Genomic DNA, 18,639 nt, shown 5'->3' on the forward strand with positions numbered 1-18,639 from the left:
AGATTAACAAAAATAAGGAAATCGTAGAATGTTAATCTATGTGTTTTATTAACAAATGAACTACCTCTATACTGCTTAATGTTACTCGTGCTTATGTCAGCTAAGTTTGATCGTATAAATTAGAAAGAAAAGTTGGTAATTTGGGTATGCTGGCACATACTATATTATAATAAGTAGTTGCTGTTTGTCTGGTATTGGCACACGTCATGTGTTTAATATTTACTAAATTATAGTGATATTTTTCAAAGAAAATAGTTGTCTACCTCTGTATATTGTTTTGAGGTGATGTGGGGTATCCTAGAACTCTGGTTCTAGAGATTCAACAAGTTATCACCAACAGTCAAGGACTTAATAGCGTAGAGAGAAGTAATGTTAGCATAGGTCATAGATGTTGCATTCCACACAGAGACTTTCTGAAGAACATATCTTGCGTAACCCCGATGTGTCCGAGTGGTTAAGTTAGGAACTGCCAGTAAGCCATCTGCTGCAGTGGTAGTGTTGATGATCAACTATGTAGTACCATGGTTTAAGGCTTTTGGGTGTTTTTCCTTTTCCATTTCATACTTACTTCCACCATTTATGGAATCTGCTTAAACTACATTGCAAATCTTGAAGCACATGATTAATTAGAGTTGTTTACAACTTTCTGTAGCTATGTGGCTATATGACCCGCACTATATTCCAGTGCCAGGTGTCAAGATTATGAACAGTAATATATAAATAAACGTGTATATGTTGAATCCAATTTACATTGCATTACTACTTGTCATATGGCTTATATATTGTAATGTGTTCACAATATAACTCAGTAAATAGGGCAGTGAGCATTTCTTCTTATATAGAAATCAGTCTGGTGGAGAGGAGAAAGAAAAAATGTGAGTAACGATTAGAAATGACTGTAGTGCCAGTTTCCCTCCAGTTAAGTGTTTTCGCTTGCTGCTCTTTGCAGCCAGAAGTGAAGTTGTCATACGGATAATTTTTTTACACGCATCACTTATAACAAAATGTAATTTATCACATTTTGAAACTTAAGTGAGTATTTTGCATGTGATAGTTTTGCCACTGTGTGAAGCCCGCTCATCAACAACCAGAATTACCTAATGTGGTTAAAAGTCTCCAGATTCCCAGTGCTGTTACATTTCAAAGGTGGCAGCTGACTTATTAAAAAATAACAACACTTGAAACCTTCTTTTGCTACTAATACAGCTTTAGATTTTGACTTAATTCCGATAACACTGAAGACAGAATTTGCTTACATCCTTCCTAGTACACAGTGAGTAGAGACTGTTGTGCTCTGGGATCACTTGATGTGTAGTGCAACCAATGCACCAGTTGAAACCAAAGTTGTTTGACTAAGATACAGGTCAAGTCTTTGAGCAGAACTGTCCAGCTGATTTGCTTGGTTTTTGTTTCACCTGTATTGCACTAATCCTTGCTTTGTCAATAGAGACCTTATAATATTGATAAGGAAAATGTGCAGTTGTTTCTGTGTGCGGAGAGGGTTATTGTCTAAAATGTTTGAATAAATTTAGTGATGTCACCTTCAGCTACATCATTACCCATCTGCTCTTGTGATCAACAACAGTCCTAAAAAAGCGACTGAAGTATCACCTCTAGATGGATAGTTTTGTCACCAATCCTTGTACCTCAGCTGCAGGAGAAGGTTTGTTTAGTAATTGTTAAGGATGTCTGGTGATCACTTTGTACAGTATGGTTTAACTTTCATTAGTCCCTATGAGGTAACTTCACAGTAGTAACTACCACAGTGATTATTGAATTTAGTTATTTCCTGAAATGCCCACTTTATAAGCATCTCACTATCAATGGACCTAGGCAGATGAAGCTTGTGTGAAAAATGCAATGGAATAACTGAACTTGTTAACTGCTGTAATTGTGTCCTGTGTGACCCCAAGGCCATTGGTCATTTCCAACTGACAGGAAAAAGGCTATACTATTGATGCCTCATGCCTGTTATGATGTACTCTCAGATACATATCATGCTGAATGCATTTAGTGGTGATGTCCAGTGAATTCTGAGCATATAATATAGTCTGTTGATGCAGACTGTCAGTGGCATCTGGTGGAGCATTAAGACCTGTTGGACAGATCATATGGCAAGGATATGACTTTAATCTTTCTGAAACATGAGGTAAGGTGAAAGACTGTATTTGTTAGGTCGAAAGTGCACTTATTTTTCAGCGTATCAGTTTTTAGATCATCGCACTTTCTCCATCATTGTAAGTATATTCCCTTAACGGAAGTGCGATTGTGATTCAGGAAAGTTTGTAGACCATTCAGTCAAGCCTATCATTTGCATATTAATTGGGCTCCAAACATTTTGCGGTCTCAAGATGTTCTTTAGTGTGTTAGTAAGTGGAAGTCAGAGGGTGTAAAATATGGTAAATTGTATGTATATTCCAACAATTTGTTGTTCAGATCCTTCATTATTGTTATTATACAGAATGCTTTGCAGTTCATGTTACGCACTTCTAAAGGTTGTAGAGGGCACTTAGTAGATCAAGTTTTAAATAGGAATTCATGTTCAGAAACAGTTCGTTTCCATGTTGCAAGGAAAACCAGGGCTACTCAATCATGTGCTAGATGTTTCTTAATTGGGGTAGTCATCAAACGGGCCGACTTGGAGCAGGAGAGGCACACAGGACATTTTATTTTCTACTGTCTATACTTTTACAAGTAAATTTATAAAACTTTGTCAGCACGACCAGGAAGGATTCAGGATTCACCCCTGTAGCAGCAGAAGTTCAAAAACATAACAAAATAATTTTTTTTACTTGTGAAATTTCATAATTTTTTCACTTACTATTGGCTGCATTTGTTGCTATAGGTACATTTTTCTTCACAAGTAAGAGAGATTCTTTGATGAATTTTGGACAGCATACAAACCATACTTACAGGTGTATGAAACTCTAGAATTTTCCAAATCTATTAAAAACTGTGGTAAAAACTGAGATAATTAACTACAAAATTTGATTTTTTTTTCTAAACATAAAGTTTAAAACGTACCAGCTCATTTATTTTTTCATAAATTAAATAGATTCTAGAGTTTCAGACATCTGTATGTATGGTTTGTATGCTGTGCAAAATCCACCGAACAGTCTCTGTTATTTATGAAGAAAAGTGTACCTATAGCAACAAATGCAGCCAATAGTAAGTGAAAAAATTATGAAATTTCACAAGTAAAAAAAATTATTTTGTTATGTTTTTGAACTTCTGCTGCTACAGGGGTGAATCCTGAATCCTTCCTGGTTGTGCTGACAAAGTTTTATGAATTTACTTGTAAAAGTATAGACAGTGGAAATTAAAATGTCCTGTGGTGCCTCTCCTGCTCCAAGTCGGCCCGTTTGACGTCCTACCCCCCTTAATGTAGTTCGCCTGTTATGGTTTACTACCCACGTTCATGAATGTTATGATGACACAATGTCACGTGATGTCTTCTGTTTCCATTTGCTTGTTTTCACGCATCCTGGTGATGCATCATTTGACATTGTGGTGACTGATACTGCTGTAACAGGATGCCTGAGTACACATTTGCAGAGTACACTAATATGTTGTTAGTTTACAGTGAAGCTCACTGTAACGGAAGAGAAGCTCAGTGTCTGTACCATGATTATTTTCCAAATTGTGTGACTGCATCTCATCCCGTGTTTGCCAGTGTAAAACAACAGCTGCAGGAAAAGTGGGAAATTCACAAGTGATAGAACAAACTGTGGTGTTCCAGAAAGGCAGCACACTGTCATATGGGAAGAGGAAGTACTGCATCAGGTTGAAGAGAACCAATTGATGAGTACTCGAGCCATTGCGTGTGACTTGCATGTGTCTCACCCATCTGTTTGACGTGTTCTGCATGAACAGCATCTCCACCCATATCACCCTCAGAAGGTACACGCCATGTTCCCAGCAGATTTTGTGCCACATGTCAATTCCCATACTTCATTTTTGCACCGTTATGTGGATTTTCCTCAGTTACCAAGGTGAATTTTGTTCACCTACGAAGTGTGTTTCAACAGGAAGGTGTTTTGACCGCACAAAATAGCCCCACATCAAGAAAATCCCAAAGCCACATTACATGAAGATTTCAGCACATCTTTGGATCCGTGTCTGTGATGGTCATGGGATTGGGCTGTACATCTTCCTCCCCACCTAACAGGTGCCAGATAGTTGACATTCCTGCTACAAGTGCTGATGGTGGTTTTGGAAGATGTGCCATTGGACGTTTGGCACAAATTGTGGTTCCACTGTGGTGGCACAGCAGTAATTTTGCAGTTTGTGTCTGAAAGCATCTGAACATAGCCTACAGGGGCAGGTGGATCGGTCAAGGCAGACCACATGCTTGACCAACAAGATCCTCAGGTTTTACCCACTTGAATTTGTTCTTGTGAGGTCACATGAAGAGTTTTGTTTACGAGACCCCTGTCCCGTCAGAGGAAGGTGTGGTTGCACGGACCTTGGTTGTGGCAGAATTGACTAGCCATACAACATGCATGTTGGAGAGAGTGTATGTTAACTTGCTGTGCAGGTACACTGTGTGCACCGAACTTGGTGGCTGTCATATCAAACAGCTGCTGTAATATCACAGTAAAAAGGAGTGAAATCTGTGTATGTTGTTCTCCTCGTCACATGGAAATGAACTGTTTCCTGACTTGATCTACTAAGTCCCTTTTACAACCTCCAGAATTGTGTAATATGAATTGTGAAACATACTGTATATGAGCAAGTGCATTGTCATACAGAAATATGATTTTTAGATCTAGTTCACTTCTTACTAATTTTTTCGTGCAGTTGATCCAGCAGAATTACATAATATGGACCATTTACTGCTTGGTAATCAACCAGAATATCCCCTTTTGCGTGATATAATTAAAGCCTCTACCTCTAACCTTCCCAGCAGATGATGTTGACTGTCATGTTTGCTGTACATTACTGTTTAATTTCTGGTGTGAAATAGTAAACCCAAATATCATTCATCGAAATTGGAATACAAAATCAAATGTATTTTTTTAGTAGTCCAATCATTGTTGAAAAATTCATTTTGACATGTGCTTATTGGCTACAATAAACGACAATTACATCAATCTGGTATATAGCTTTCCCACAGTTAATTCATGATTTAAAATGTACCATTCATACTCCTTCAGGGTATGTTATACTCCTGTAACACCAAATAGCAAATTCTACTTCACAATGTTTTTCATTTGTTGCTACATTTTTCAGACATCCTTCACATTGATCTTCTCCAAGAAATATTTGGCAACATAAACACTCAGTCACCATTGGTTAGCTGTCAAAAATAGTGGAGCCCCCCCTTCTCATAATCCTCTATCAACTTTGGATGAATTTCTTTTGATCGTAAAGCATTTAAAATAAATAACTTTGTGGCACACAGTATTTTATTAAGTCCATTGTACAAACAAAACTTTTCACAAACCAAACTGAAACTTGACTTTGAGACAGATTCCATCATTACATTCCTGTACCAAACACAGAAGTTTCCAGTGTCACAGCTCAGTTACCAGAGGACTTTAGCTCAGTGGATAAAACACCTATTACTTACACTAATCAGGCAGTATGTTACAACACAGCTAATAGTATTTAGCTTACCTTTAATACATAAAACAAGTGAAACTGTTGTGCAGAACAACTCTGGTATCGAAGCACAGGTAATGCAATTCCATTATGAGATGATTTGAAGGCTTTGATCTTAAATTTAAGAGATATAATAGTGGCCTTGATTTAGTTGCTAACTCATTTACGCCTATCTTCTCTTTGTTTTTGATGATTGTTTTCCTTTTATCACTTTAACAGAATAGTTGTACTAGAGTGTCTGCTTCTTATATACATTCCTCAAGATGGAATGTGATCATCTCTTGTAACATTATCATATAGCTTGGTAATGATGCTAGATAATGTAATGACAAGGAGATACTCTTTAATGTTTTCGTGACAGTGATAAAGAACTCTTGAGTCGTTATGCCAACAGCAAAACACTTAAAACGTATAATCTCACTACTATGGAGAGAAGGGTGCTGATACAGTGAACATTATATTCTGAGGTGAAGGTGCAAGTGAAAATGCAAGATCTCTCAGAATTCCTAACAAAAAAGGCATGAAGTTTAGGAACATAACTGAATGCTGACAGCAGAAAAAATCCCCCTTCCTTGTTTTGTGAAGCTAAAGAAAATCACATGAATACCTCACAAAGCACGAAATAGGCCATTAAGAGGAATGAGAATGACAATTCTTCATTTTTGCACAATTACACTGATTTTTTCAGTCATCCCAGAGCTACATTTTATAAACAGTGTAAGTCACGTGCCTGTTCATTCCATATAAAGGATGAACATAAATAAAACTGACAAACTGCAGGGATGGGTTCCTGACTGGAATTGGGGGAAAAAAGGTCTTGTGAACGTGTGTCCAGGAACGGATGGTGTGCATGTGACAACAAATAGTCCCAGAACATAGTACAGAGAGAGAAATCTTCTGCCAATAATCCTTGCATTTATTGCAGGTGATACGGACAGTAGCGGTTGTCATGCAGGATATACATAATCGAACTTTGGCTTTACATCATGTTTGTGGACCACTTGCCTAGAGCTTCTACTAGGTTTCTCTCAATCTCCTGTAAAACCCGGTCCTCAAAATCTGGTGTATGCACTATCTGCTACCTCCTTGCATGTTCATCTGTCTAAAAGGACTCATGGTCACACAAACACCCAAAAAGGGCTTCAAATGTTATATGATGTGGTTGGTGTCTGTGAGGGTACTTGTTTTGGTATAACCATGCTGCCTCTCGACCGTTTCCATCTACTTGGCCATACACAAACACCATCTCGGCTTGTTCCCGGCGTGAAAACCGGACCATCCTACTGCTTACAGTACACTGTGCCAATTACACAGTCTGCAGTGCGCAAGGAACACATGGCATATGGTCAGTAACTTTCATTCATCAGTGCCATGTACTGTGGCAAAGCTGCAATTCTAAACACATTTTCACTAGGCCTTTTTTCTCCATTTCCAGTCAAGAATCTGTCCCTGCAGTTTGTATGTTTTATTACTGGTCACCCTGTATGTCGCCCTCTAATGTCTCTCTCATGATGTGTGCACCTCTCCGTAATCACATAAACTTGTATGCTTCAGGTTGTGAGCAGCTTCATATTATGAAGTTCTGGTGCAGTTTTTAAAATAATAACTGTTAAATATTGTGAACATTTGTTATGATATGTTGAATAAAAGGTTGTGTTGTGCAGAAAACTACACACATTGGCTAGTCTCACACTATACAGAAATGTTGCTGTGATGGCCACCAACAACAGTGTGTCCACCAATAACACAGTGCCTCCTCCTTGCTCTCAGAGCCCTTCTCATATCCCTTCCCTCATGCCACATCTGCTAGCTACAGGTATGTGAATGTAATGTAAAATATATCTCTGACCACATACATAGCTACTTACTATATGTAAGTGAAGGCCATGACCCGTATTGTTACAAAATATTAGTGCTTTGTTGTTCTCTCTCAGTTAATTGATGTTCAAAATTTTCCTGATGGCTGAAGCCTTCTGTGTTACATTTGGGTTGATAACAAGATGGTTCCTAGGAGTGGATGTGCTCCAGGTCTTGCAATTCTTTTCTTGTCAAGTTATATACCACTTTGCCTGTCTCCTGTAGTTTCAGCCAGGATGTGAGACCTGTAAGATGTTTGATTTACTGTAAGACAAGAACATTTTCTTTAAAAATGCAGAGAACAGGCATCAAGAAATTATATACCACTCAGGTACACAGAATATTTTGAGCTCCCTATGTGCTGTAAGTAACTGAAACCTGAATTTGAAATAAAGAAACCTGGCACAGGAGGAATTGATAAATAAGAAAGAGAAAACACTGTTAAGGGAGTAAATAACAAGGAGAGTGAGCCAGACAAGAGGTAGCACCTGTGTGATTACGGTGAAGTATCAAGTTGGGTTTTAAAGATTAGTTACACTTATTATATCTTTGTCCATAGCCAGACAAGTGACATGTCATATTAGGCAGCCTTCTGTTTAGACACACTTACTCGATTTCCATTTTGACAATGTGAGTTTCTTGCCCTCTGGCATATCTGTGTATTCGTTTTTCAATGAACAACTTTCGGGAGTAAGTTTATAAGTTTGTTTAAATTAGTGTATATTTAAGGATTAGTAGGCTACAGGTTACGAAACTACTGTGGTCTTGTGCCAACTTATTCTCTGCTTTTGTGTTAAGTTTATCTATCAAACCATGTGTGACAAAATGTAGTGGTTGCCGTAGAAATTTGAAAGAGGGGGTGCTCTTTGTAGACTGTAAGTTATGGTTTCATTGGGGCGAATGTAGTGGCGAGGAAATGTGGGTAGAAAATGAGACTCTTCCATGGCAGTGTCGGCTATGTAGAAAGGACAGAAAAATCACTGAACAGGAGGCAAAAACTTGTGACATTAAGGCTTAATTAGAAAATGTGAACTTGGAATTATGTAGGTCAGGGGAGGAAAAAGAGACTGGGAATCGGGAAAAGGTAGCACGCAAAGGGTGAAAAAGGGAAACACTTGAAAAAACTCCAGAAATTCAATTAGTAAACCAGTTTGGCTTGCCATCTGAAGTGTAGGAAGGGCCTCATCCAGATGTAGTTGAAAGTAGGGTGAAGCAGAATATTAGTGTAAAGAAAAAAGACAGGTCGGGATCAAACTAGAATAGGAAAAGAAGAATTCTGCTTATAGGCAACAGTCATGGGAGGGGTGTGGGCCAGCAGCTTCAGGAGAAATTAAGTGCAGGGTACCAGGTCACAAGTTTTGTGAAACCAAGTGCTAGCCTTAGCCAGGTGACAGAAAACTTAGGGCAGCTGTGCAGGGACTTTGAGAAGGAAGATCAGGTAATTATAGTGGGGGCAGCAGGAAACAGACTGGCTATGAATCCAAGATACAGTATTAGGAATGACCTGGATAAAATAGGAGCAGAAACTGAGCACACAATCGTGGGATTTGTGGAGGTCTTTCAGTGCCATGATCAGCCCTGGGTAAACCTGCTGTAAGGCATGTTAACAGTGAGCTGAACAGAATGCTACGGACACCGGCAAAATCTCACATAAGTGTTGTTCCAGTAAATGCTATTGGTAGGTGGGGATACACTACACATGGCCTGCACCTGAATAGGATGGGGAAAAATAAGTTAGCTTCTCTATTAGCAGAAACTGTAATGGGTCCAGGCAGACAGGTTTTTTGGGTTAAACCCAAAGTCCAGACAGATGACAATCAAGATAAATATAATAAAAGAAAATTCATGTACAGTAAATAGGGGTAAAGCTAAGGGCAGTATCAACTTACTTCATCAAAATATCAGGCGAATAAAAAATAAAGTAGATGAGCTATTAGTGTGTTTAGATGATATCATAAATAAGAATGAGATCAATATACTCTGTCTGTCTGAACACCATGCAGCTGTGGGCATGGATAGTGTCAGTATAAGTGGATATAATTTAGCGTCTTACACTTGTAGATCTCGGAAGGATAAAGGAGGAGTTGCCATTTTCATAAAACAAGGGTATAAATGCAAAAGTGTAGAAGTAAGCAAATTTTGTATTGATTAGCACTTTGAGGTTTGTGCATATGAACTTCAGCTAGATAATGTGTGTATTGATATTAGCAACAGTGTACAGGTCCCCATTAGGAGGCTGGAAGCTGTTTGACTCCCTATTATGTTGTCTGTCAGACAAATCTGCGGTGATTTCAGTGTAAACTTTCTAAGTAATTCTGATAGGAAAATTTAACTAGAAGTGTTATTGACAACAAATATAACTTTCTACTTTCCTACACGTATATCCCAAGACAGTAGCACGCTAATAGATAATGTATTTGTACAGAAAGAGGATGTAAAACAAACACATGCTTTCCCTGTGGTAAATGGATTGTCAGACCATGATGCACAACTGATTAACTTACAAAACCTAACAGGGTGTACAGTTCGGAAACCATTAAGTAAAAGTTTGAGGTTGCTCAACCTGGTATCTATAGAGCCCTTCAGGGAAAGCTTAAGATACGTTAATTGGGGAGATGTATATAATGAGCCAAATGCTAATGATAAATGCAACATATTTCTTGATAAATTTATATTCCTTTTTGAACATTGTTCCCCAAAGAAAATTACTAAATGTAACACCACACACATTTCAAAGAAACCTTGGATTACTACAGGCATTAAAATGTCTTCAGAAAGAAGAAGAAAACTGTATGAGACAGCAAGAACTAGTAAAGATCCAGAAGTAGTTTTACAATATAAAAATTATTGTAACATACTGAGAAAAGTTGTAAGGAAATCAAGAAATATGTATGTTAGAGAAGAAATTAACAACTCCGGCAATAAAATAAAGTTAATATGGAACGTTGTTAGAAGGAAGACAGGAAAAGTAACCACTGGGGTAGGTAGTATTACTGTTAAAGAGAACGAGACCATCCTAACCAACAGTACACGAGTAGCTAATGTATTTAACAACCATTTCTTAAGTATAGGAGAAAAATTGATGAGAACAGTTCAAAAGAAAAAGCCAGCCAGTACATGGAAGAGTCTGTTTTGAAAAAAATTAGTCAAATTTAAGTTTCACCTAACAACCTCTTCTGAAATAAATAAAATTATTAAATCTTTGAAAAATAAATGTTCTGTTGGAGTAGATGACGTCTCTAATAAGATATTAAAACAATATGGAGCAATTACAGCTGATTTTCTGAGTCACATACGTAATGCATCACTAACTCAAGGTATTTTCCCAGACAGGTTAAAATATGCCGTTGTCAGGCCTCTCTACAAAAAGGGGGACACCACAGATGTCAATAATTATCGGCCACTATCCTTGCTTACAGCATTTTCAAAAATCTTCGAGAAAGAAATGTACTTGAGTGGTTAGCCATCTCAACAGTAATGGGATACTTAGTAAATCACAGTTCGGATTTCAAAAATGCTGTTCCACTGAGACAGCAATATACAATTTCACTGTCCACATAATACGGTCTTTAAATAGTAAAATGTCACCAATAGGAATTTTCTGTGACTTGTTCAAAACATTTGATTGTGTGAACCATGACATTATGTTACAGAAACTACAATTCTATGGTATAAATTGAATAGCATATGAGTGATTTACGTCATACCTACAGAACAGGAAGCAAAAAGTTTCCTTATGTGGGTCAAGTGATTTAAATAAGTTTGCCACTTCATCTAACTGGGGTGAAATTACATTAGGTGTTCCACAGGGTTCAATCATGAGTCCCCTTCTGTTCTTGATATATGTGAACGACTTCTCTTCCTGTCTGAAACAGGAAGCTGAACTGACACTGTATGCTGATGATACAAGCATCATTATTAATCCAGTAATAGAAACTCCAATTGAGAATGATACAAATAAGGTCTATGGAAAAGTCATTAATTGGTTTTCTGCAAATGGGCTTGCTCTAAACTTTGAAAAAAACACAGTAAATCCAATTTTTTGCTGCAAAAAGTACATATAGCTGAGAATCTTAATCGAAAAATTCATATTTTGGATCTTCTAAAGTGACTACATTGAGCAACTTTTGCGATCAGAATAAATGCCAATTTTGAGGATATAGAAATTAGTAAGCTAACATACTTTGCATACTCTCACTCTCTGGTGTGATATGGAATAATATTTTGGGGTAACTCAACATTTAGACAAAAAGTATTCACTACTCAAAAGAAAGTGGTTAGAATAAGGGGGGGGTTCATAGTTGCACATCTTGTAGGCATCTTTTTAAAAGGTTGGGAATTCTTACAATAGCTTCACAGTACATTTACCCACTAATGGAATTTGTTCTCAACAACATGGACCATTTAAAAACAACAGTGACATTCATGATTATAATACCAGAAAAAAGAAAGACTTACACTATCTTTTACTCAACCTATGTGTGGCACAGAAAGGGGCAAAATATGCCGTTATAAAAATTTTCGACAAATTACCAGATGAAATAAAATGTCTGACAGACAGCAGTAATAGCTTCAACAATAAATTGAAATCATACCTCCTTTACAACTCCTTCTATACCATAGATGACTTCTTGAATAGGAATAAATAAATCTATAAATATAGTATATGCATTTTTGTTTCATATGTGCATTTCTTGTGCACTTGACACATTCCACATCATAACAGCTACCGTACCGTGCAGTTGAACAATGGAACACGCAACCAACTAACTAATTAACTACAAGATAGTGATGAAAAATTATGACCATTGCATGTCACCCACATTTTGTGTAGCACTGAGTCTCAAACCTGGAATCTTGCCTTTCACAAAAATTATCTTGCTGTTTGAGCCATCCAGGCAAAACTCATGATCTGCTGTTGAAGGCTTCCATACTGTGAGAATCTGTCACCTACTTTCCAAATATTGAAACAGATCATATTCATACATTGCTGGACTTGTACTCCTAGTCGTTTGTGGAATGAATATTTCACTCTGTAGCAGATTTTCTCAATGTTGGAAACTAATTCTTGCCATAATTCATCAAATGTGCTTATTCATGTTTTCATACAGCTGAATGTCTCCATTAATTTGATACTTAATCCACCTGCAGACAGTTGATTCTAGTCCTCCTTCAGTTTCAACATCAGAATGTATCTCTTATTGGCAATTAGTGTAACAGAAACTGCAATATCTTTCATATCATACAAGCACATCACTTATATTTTACAAAATATCATTGTAAAAGTACATTATATTCATTTATAAAGATTAATGTTTGCTTCAAATCAAATAGAGTAATCTCTCCTTTTTGTGTAAGATATGACATATGAAAAAAAATGTCTTACACATAAACGTGATGGCATCAATATAATTAATATGTTGGCAGTGAGATGAAAGACATCAGCCTCAGGAATAAACAAGGTTTGTCCATAAAGTAATGAGACAGAGTTTGGTATAAAGAGTTTATTGATCCGATCAGTACATAATGTTACAATTCTATAAAATAGTCTCTTGGGTGTCAACACAGTGATGGCAACAGGATTTCCACTCTGCCTAACATCTTTCAGAGACTCTGTGACAGAGATGGTGGGAACATCATCGAAACAGTGATGTTTCAGGCCTCTTTCGAGCTTTTGGACCAGAAAAAAGTCTGGTGGGCTCATATCAGGGCTGTACAGATAGCTCCAGGTCGTTCTTAACAGTCACCTACCCGTTCTTGAACCACTGAAAAAGCAGGGCCCTTGAGAGGCTGTTGTCTTTATAAGCCTCCTTAACCAAGGCAAGATCTCAAATGTTGTTTTATCCCACTGAAAGAGAAAAATTAATTGTATAATGCTGCTCTATTGAACACTCCATTTTTCACGTTTTCTGCTGCGACAAAAACTCAATTATAGCCTTTGTGCCATGCTTGTTCCTTACTGTGTCAAAGCTTGGATGTGACTCTCACCCAGTGTGTTGCTTAGCCGAGACCTCCCCCAACACCACACACAAAAGCGGTCCCACCCCACCCTGCCAGGGAGTGCGCTGCTGGTGACTGGAGCGCTGCTCGATGGCCAGTCGCACTGCTTTATGGACAAACTCTGTAGGTGGAAAGGGCCCATGGGAGATCCCAATCAATTAAAAAAAAAAAAAAAATCGGAAAAAACTTTAAACGTATCTATTAGTCAATCTTTCTATAAATTAGCTGAATATCTAGGTTCAAGGATAGAAAAGTTTTGAGCGCTACTGGCGAGTAGCAGTGTTTCTGACACGAAGGAATTCTTTATAAACAGAGCACTGTATTTATAGATGTAGGCAACTGATTTTTGTGAAAAGTCAATTTTGTGCTAATATTGGGTGACAAACAACAAGAGTTCTGTTTCGTTTAATGCACCTGAGAAAGCAGCAGCTTCTCAAAGTAGCAGCTATTGTCAGATGATTCTTCTCCCAGTGTAATGTCCGCCCCAGTAGCTGAGTGGTCAGCGTGACGGATTGCCGTCCTCTGGGCCCGGGTTCGATTCCCGGCTGGGTCGGAGATTTTCTCCGCTCAGGGACTGGGTGTTGTGTTGTGTTCATCATCATTTCATCCCCATCCGGCGTGCAGGTCGCCTAATGTGGCGCCGACTGTAATAAGACCTGCGATATGGCGGCCGGACCTGCCCCGCGAGGGGCCTCCCGGCCAATGACGCCAAACGCTCATCATCATCATCATCATCCCAGTGTAATTCATGACAAAATGGTTTCTCTGGTGAACATGAACTATTTTGTCGGCTTTTGTTCTAATTTAGAGAACTTGAATAGCTCTGATCAGTACAACGATAGTTTATTATTAGTATTGTATACACATTAATTTTCTATGAGTTGCTTGTCTTTTGTTGTTGTATACCTTGTCTCCTTCTGCATCCCTGAAGGTGGTCTTTCTTGATTGGGTCTGCAGAACATGATCAGTGAGTGAATGAATGCAGTGTACAGCTGTACAGCACATGGTATAATATTTCATGCTAACATAATTCATATTTTGTTTTAAATCAGTCTTATGAAATAAATTATTTTACAAAGAAAGTCATATTTATGTACCACTAGGAGCTGCTGATGAAACAAATTTATATTATACACAAATTTCATTCAAAACAACATCATGAGACAGCATAAAATTATTGTAGCAGGTAATTTGGTATTGTGCTTACTGTGGCATTAATAAAAATAAAATTTTACAAAGTCATTGTGTGTCATGTGATCAGGGATAAATTGTATTTATGCAATTGAGGAATCATAGCACACTGCCCATTTCTTTTCCCTGATGCTGTATGTGGTGCACTCTATGTACTGATTACTTAGAAGGCCTCCCTTCCCATCCCAGAAAATTGTTGCCGTAACTTTTCCAGCTGATGGTACCTTTATTGCCTTTTTGGGAGCAGATTCACCAGAAGTGGCCCATTGTTCTGATTGTTGCTTGATTTGTGAGGTGTAATGATGAATACAGATCTCATTAACAGTGACAACTTGATGCAATAATTCCATCAGATCTAGTCTGAATTTCTCTAAACATAGATTTAAAGTTGAAATCCTTAGCTAGTTGTCCACCATCAGCAACCACAGGACCCTCATCTTAACATCCTTTTTCTTAGCTTACTTATTAAGTAAAATACGGCTTCTGTTATGTCTCACACTGTTTGTGAGAACCTTGTCATTGAATTTTCAATGTACCTTCAGCTGTCACATCTGTCGAGTGTCTAGCATGATCATAATCGAAAATGGATGCCATGTTTAAATTTGTTAAAGCAATGTTGAAACTGTTGTCATTGATGCACCCAATTTCGCTTTTATTCTCATTGTGCAGTTTCCCATCCAAAAGCAATTCACTGAAAGATACTGCACTTTTCCAGCTAAAAAGAACATAGTAAAAATTACTGAAATGATTACCAGACTCAAATTACCTGTGAATCTGTGTAATATTTTTTTTTAAATTTTTATTTTTTTCTACTTGTAGTGTTGTCTAATTGTTGACACACTATGGTAATATCAAACTGTCTCATCAGTGACATTAGTTTTCATAAAAGGGTGTTTATTGAACTGCCCTTTTTGGTCACTTGTTTTGACAATTGCATGTATTTTCCAAATTCTGTGAGACACATGAGTTTACCCGTTCGTTAGAACATTGTTCAAAGCGTCCTTCACAGGACAGTGCATCTCTTATTGAACCAGGCATATGTTAGTTTATAATGTTGATAGAGAAGTAGCCTATACCTGACTATACAATTTCTGATGGTTTCTGATGTAATAAGAGCAAGAAGCAAGCCAAGAAACTTGATTCTTCCTGTTACAAAAATAAAGATTTTGTCTGATTGTTTGCAGTTGCAGTACGCGCTGCAGAAGCAGCACATACAGCTCCTGGGACAAGCTCAGCAGAAGCCCGCTGCCTTGGCAGGCCGACACAGGAGAAAATCAAATGCTGCTGATCCTAATAAATAGTGACACTTATGAAATTTCTGTTCACTACCTCAGTGATCGTTGAGGGGAGAAGCCAGATAGAAGCAAGAGATCTTTCTCAATAGGTGCCTTCCCCTAGGAGCAATTCTTGTGTAGAAAAATTTGGTGTGCTTATTGGAGAACAATTAGTCAGAAACCAGTGCTGTTCGTTGCTGTTTACAAGAGTGCTTCCGTCAGTTGTTGGAGATTGTTATTGTATTTGATGAACACTTCTCTCAGGGGAGGGGATGGGGGGCTGTTTGCCCGTAGTCTATCACTGCTGTGTGCAAGTGTGGTCATTTAATGAAGTTTTTTATATGAAAATTATATGTACAATATATATATATATATTGATGTATATAAATGTATATATTTGAGATTAGTGTTGTGTGTTCTGTCTAGAAAGGTGCTGATGCCAGCGAGATCAAAGACTCATTATAAAAGAATATCGTATTAGATATTTTATATTTTTTACACAATATGTCATATGTAGACATATTTTATTTATTTGCCATGAGAGATGTGTTGTTTTATATCTTCCAGGAAATGCTTATTTCAGTAGCAACTTTGAAACTGGAATCCTGGTTCTCATGTAATAAAAATTAGCTGGCATACATTCCCACCTTCGTTTTTAATAGAACTGTCCTTCACGAGACTGTTACTTGACTTTCCTTTAAATTATATTAAATTTTATTTTTAAAGTATTATTCTTGTTTTTACTTTCATATTATTTTGATGCCCATTTTTTCCTCTTTAAAACATCAGAAGAATACTTCTGCAGAGAATTTCTCATCAAATGATGAATACATATGCCATATTTTTAGAACCCTTGGCTGAAGGCTGAGCTGCCAGGTATATCGTATTCATAGAAGGAACTGCAGTGCAATCTTAGTGCTCATATCCGGGTTTATTATCTCTATGAACTTCGTTCTACATCTGTAGAGAACTAAATACCATGGTTCACATTGAGTGTTACGTCAAGAGGGGTTTGCATTGGTTAAATGTTTCAACTTAAATAGCCAGAGTATTTTATATGAAGAACACACAAGATGAAACTATTGACCAGATAAAATAGAGTTTGATACTTTAATTTTCTGATTTTGAGGAATTATTAGAATTAGGGATAGGAAAAACCAACCAGTTACAATCAATACTGATATTTTAGTTCTGAATAACTAGTGTTTTGCAGTATTCATTCGATCCATATTTTTCTAATAACTGGTAAAAAAATCAGCTTATCAATTTACCACAGCAGCTTTGGGATTTTAAATAAAGTGAAGTAAATTAATGTTTATTCACAAAATTTCCATTACTTTGAAATATTGGGTTGTTATAAAAAGTGGGAAGAGAGATCAGTGCCAGTTTAATAATGCTGACAGTTGGAAACTAACAAAGCTTGACATAAGGATCATTACAGCGTTGCTGAGACAATACTGTGCCTCTTTTTGTGTGGTATAGCCTATGAGATGGTATGCATGATGTGCAATGTGCAAGACTTGCCCCTATCTAACCAATATAATAATTTTTTGCTATCATCCTTGGACATTGTTGTAATGCAGAATAGCGCTGTCCTTAAAATGGAAATATTTTATGAAGTGCTGTAGCGATTAAGTACCGTGCTTCATCTGCTGTAAAAGATTGAAAACGAGAGGAGCCACAAAAACTTGCAACACCATATAAAGTGAAAACATCTACAATGTTCCTTCGACGAGAAGGTAAATTTGTAGATAAATGTATAATTTTATTGATGTGCTATAAACTAGGGATAATAGCTATTCTTAATTTTGTGGTTGCTTCAGGGTAAAAAATTGAACCTATCCAAAAATGATGCTGCAGGAAAGTCACCAAGTTGTGACCTTTCGCTCTCTGCTGAAGATCTGATTTCTGCCACAGCCTCAACTCAATATTGAATGAGATTTCCCACTCCACATTCATTAGAATTTATCAAGCATTGCTGAAAGTTTACATTTATTTGCTGGCAATAATAGCAAGAAAAAACAAAAAAATTATTATTTCAGAAACCGCTTAATTTGTGTGGTTGTAACAGTCAAGCTAAATTGAAGATAAAAAAGCAGTATAACTGAAAACAGATTTTTTTCAGTGATAACCATCGTCCATAATTACAGTCATTCTTTCCTGTTTAGTTACTTAGTAGCTGATTGAAATCTGAAATTAATAGCAGTGAATTTCTTGTGGAAAATTTAAATGTAGCCTATATCAAAAGGGTAGGCACATAGGAAATGGAGGTGGTGTAATACTGTAATCATCGTTGGAGACTTTGATCAGCCAACTGTCAATTGGGAAAATTGCAGTTTCGTTAGTGGTAGGCATGACATCCTGAGAAACATTACTAAGTGCTTTATTTGAAAATTACCTGGAGCAGGTAGTTTAGAACCCCATTAAGGAGGGAAATATATGGTATCAAATGACAACAAATAGACCTGACCCCTTTGAGGATGTCTTCATCAAAAATGGTATCAGTGAGCATGATGCGGTTGTGGCTGCAATGATTACCAAAGTACAAAGGGCGACTAAAACAAGCAGAATGATATATATATTCAGTAAATCAGATAAAACATCAGTAGTGTCATATGTCAAAGAGGAACTTGAAACATTCAGCACATGGCATGAGCACATACAAGAATTATGGCTCAAGTTTAAAAGGATAATTGACCATGCACTGGATAGA

The 18,639-nt window shown here is 37.3% G+C and overlaps 1 protein-coding gene across 2 annotated transcripts in view; it reads left to right on the forward strand.

Moving 5' to 3' along the window:
• The window catches only part of LOC126412455 (putative mediator of RNA polymerase II transcription subunit 26), a 277,940-nt gene extending 261,341 nt beyond the window's left edge, over nt 1-16,599 (forward strand). For both annotated transcript variants that reach the window (XM_050082064.1, XM_050082063.1), the window contains one exon: nt 15,837-16,599. In XM_050082064.1, the coding sequence (XP_049938021.1) occupies nt 15,837-15,953 (117 nt within the window). In that variant the 3' untranslated portion in view covers nt 15,954-16,599. The remainder of the gene's footprint in view (nt 1-15,836) is intronic.
• Nucleotides 16,600-18,639: the final 2,040 nt, after the last annotated feature.

Source organism: Schistocerca serialis, chromosome 7 (assembly GCF_023864345.2).
Source record: "Schistocerca serialis cubense isolate TAMUIC-IGC-003099 chromosome 7, iqSchSeri2.2, whole genome shotgun sequence".
Classification (NCBI taxonomy): domain Eukaryota; kingdom Metazoa; phylum Arthropoda; class Insecta; order Orthoptera; family Acrididae; genus Schistocerca; species Schistocerca serialis.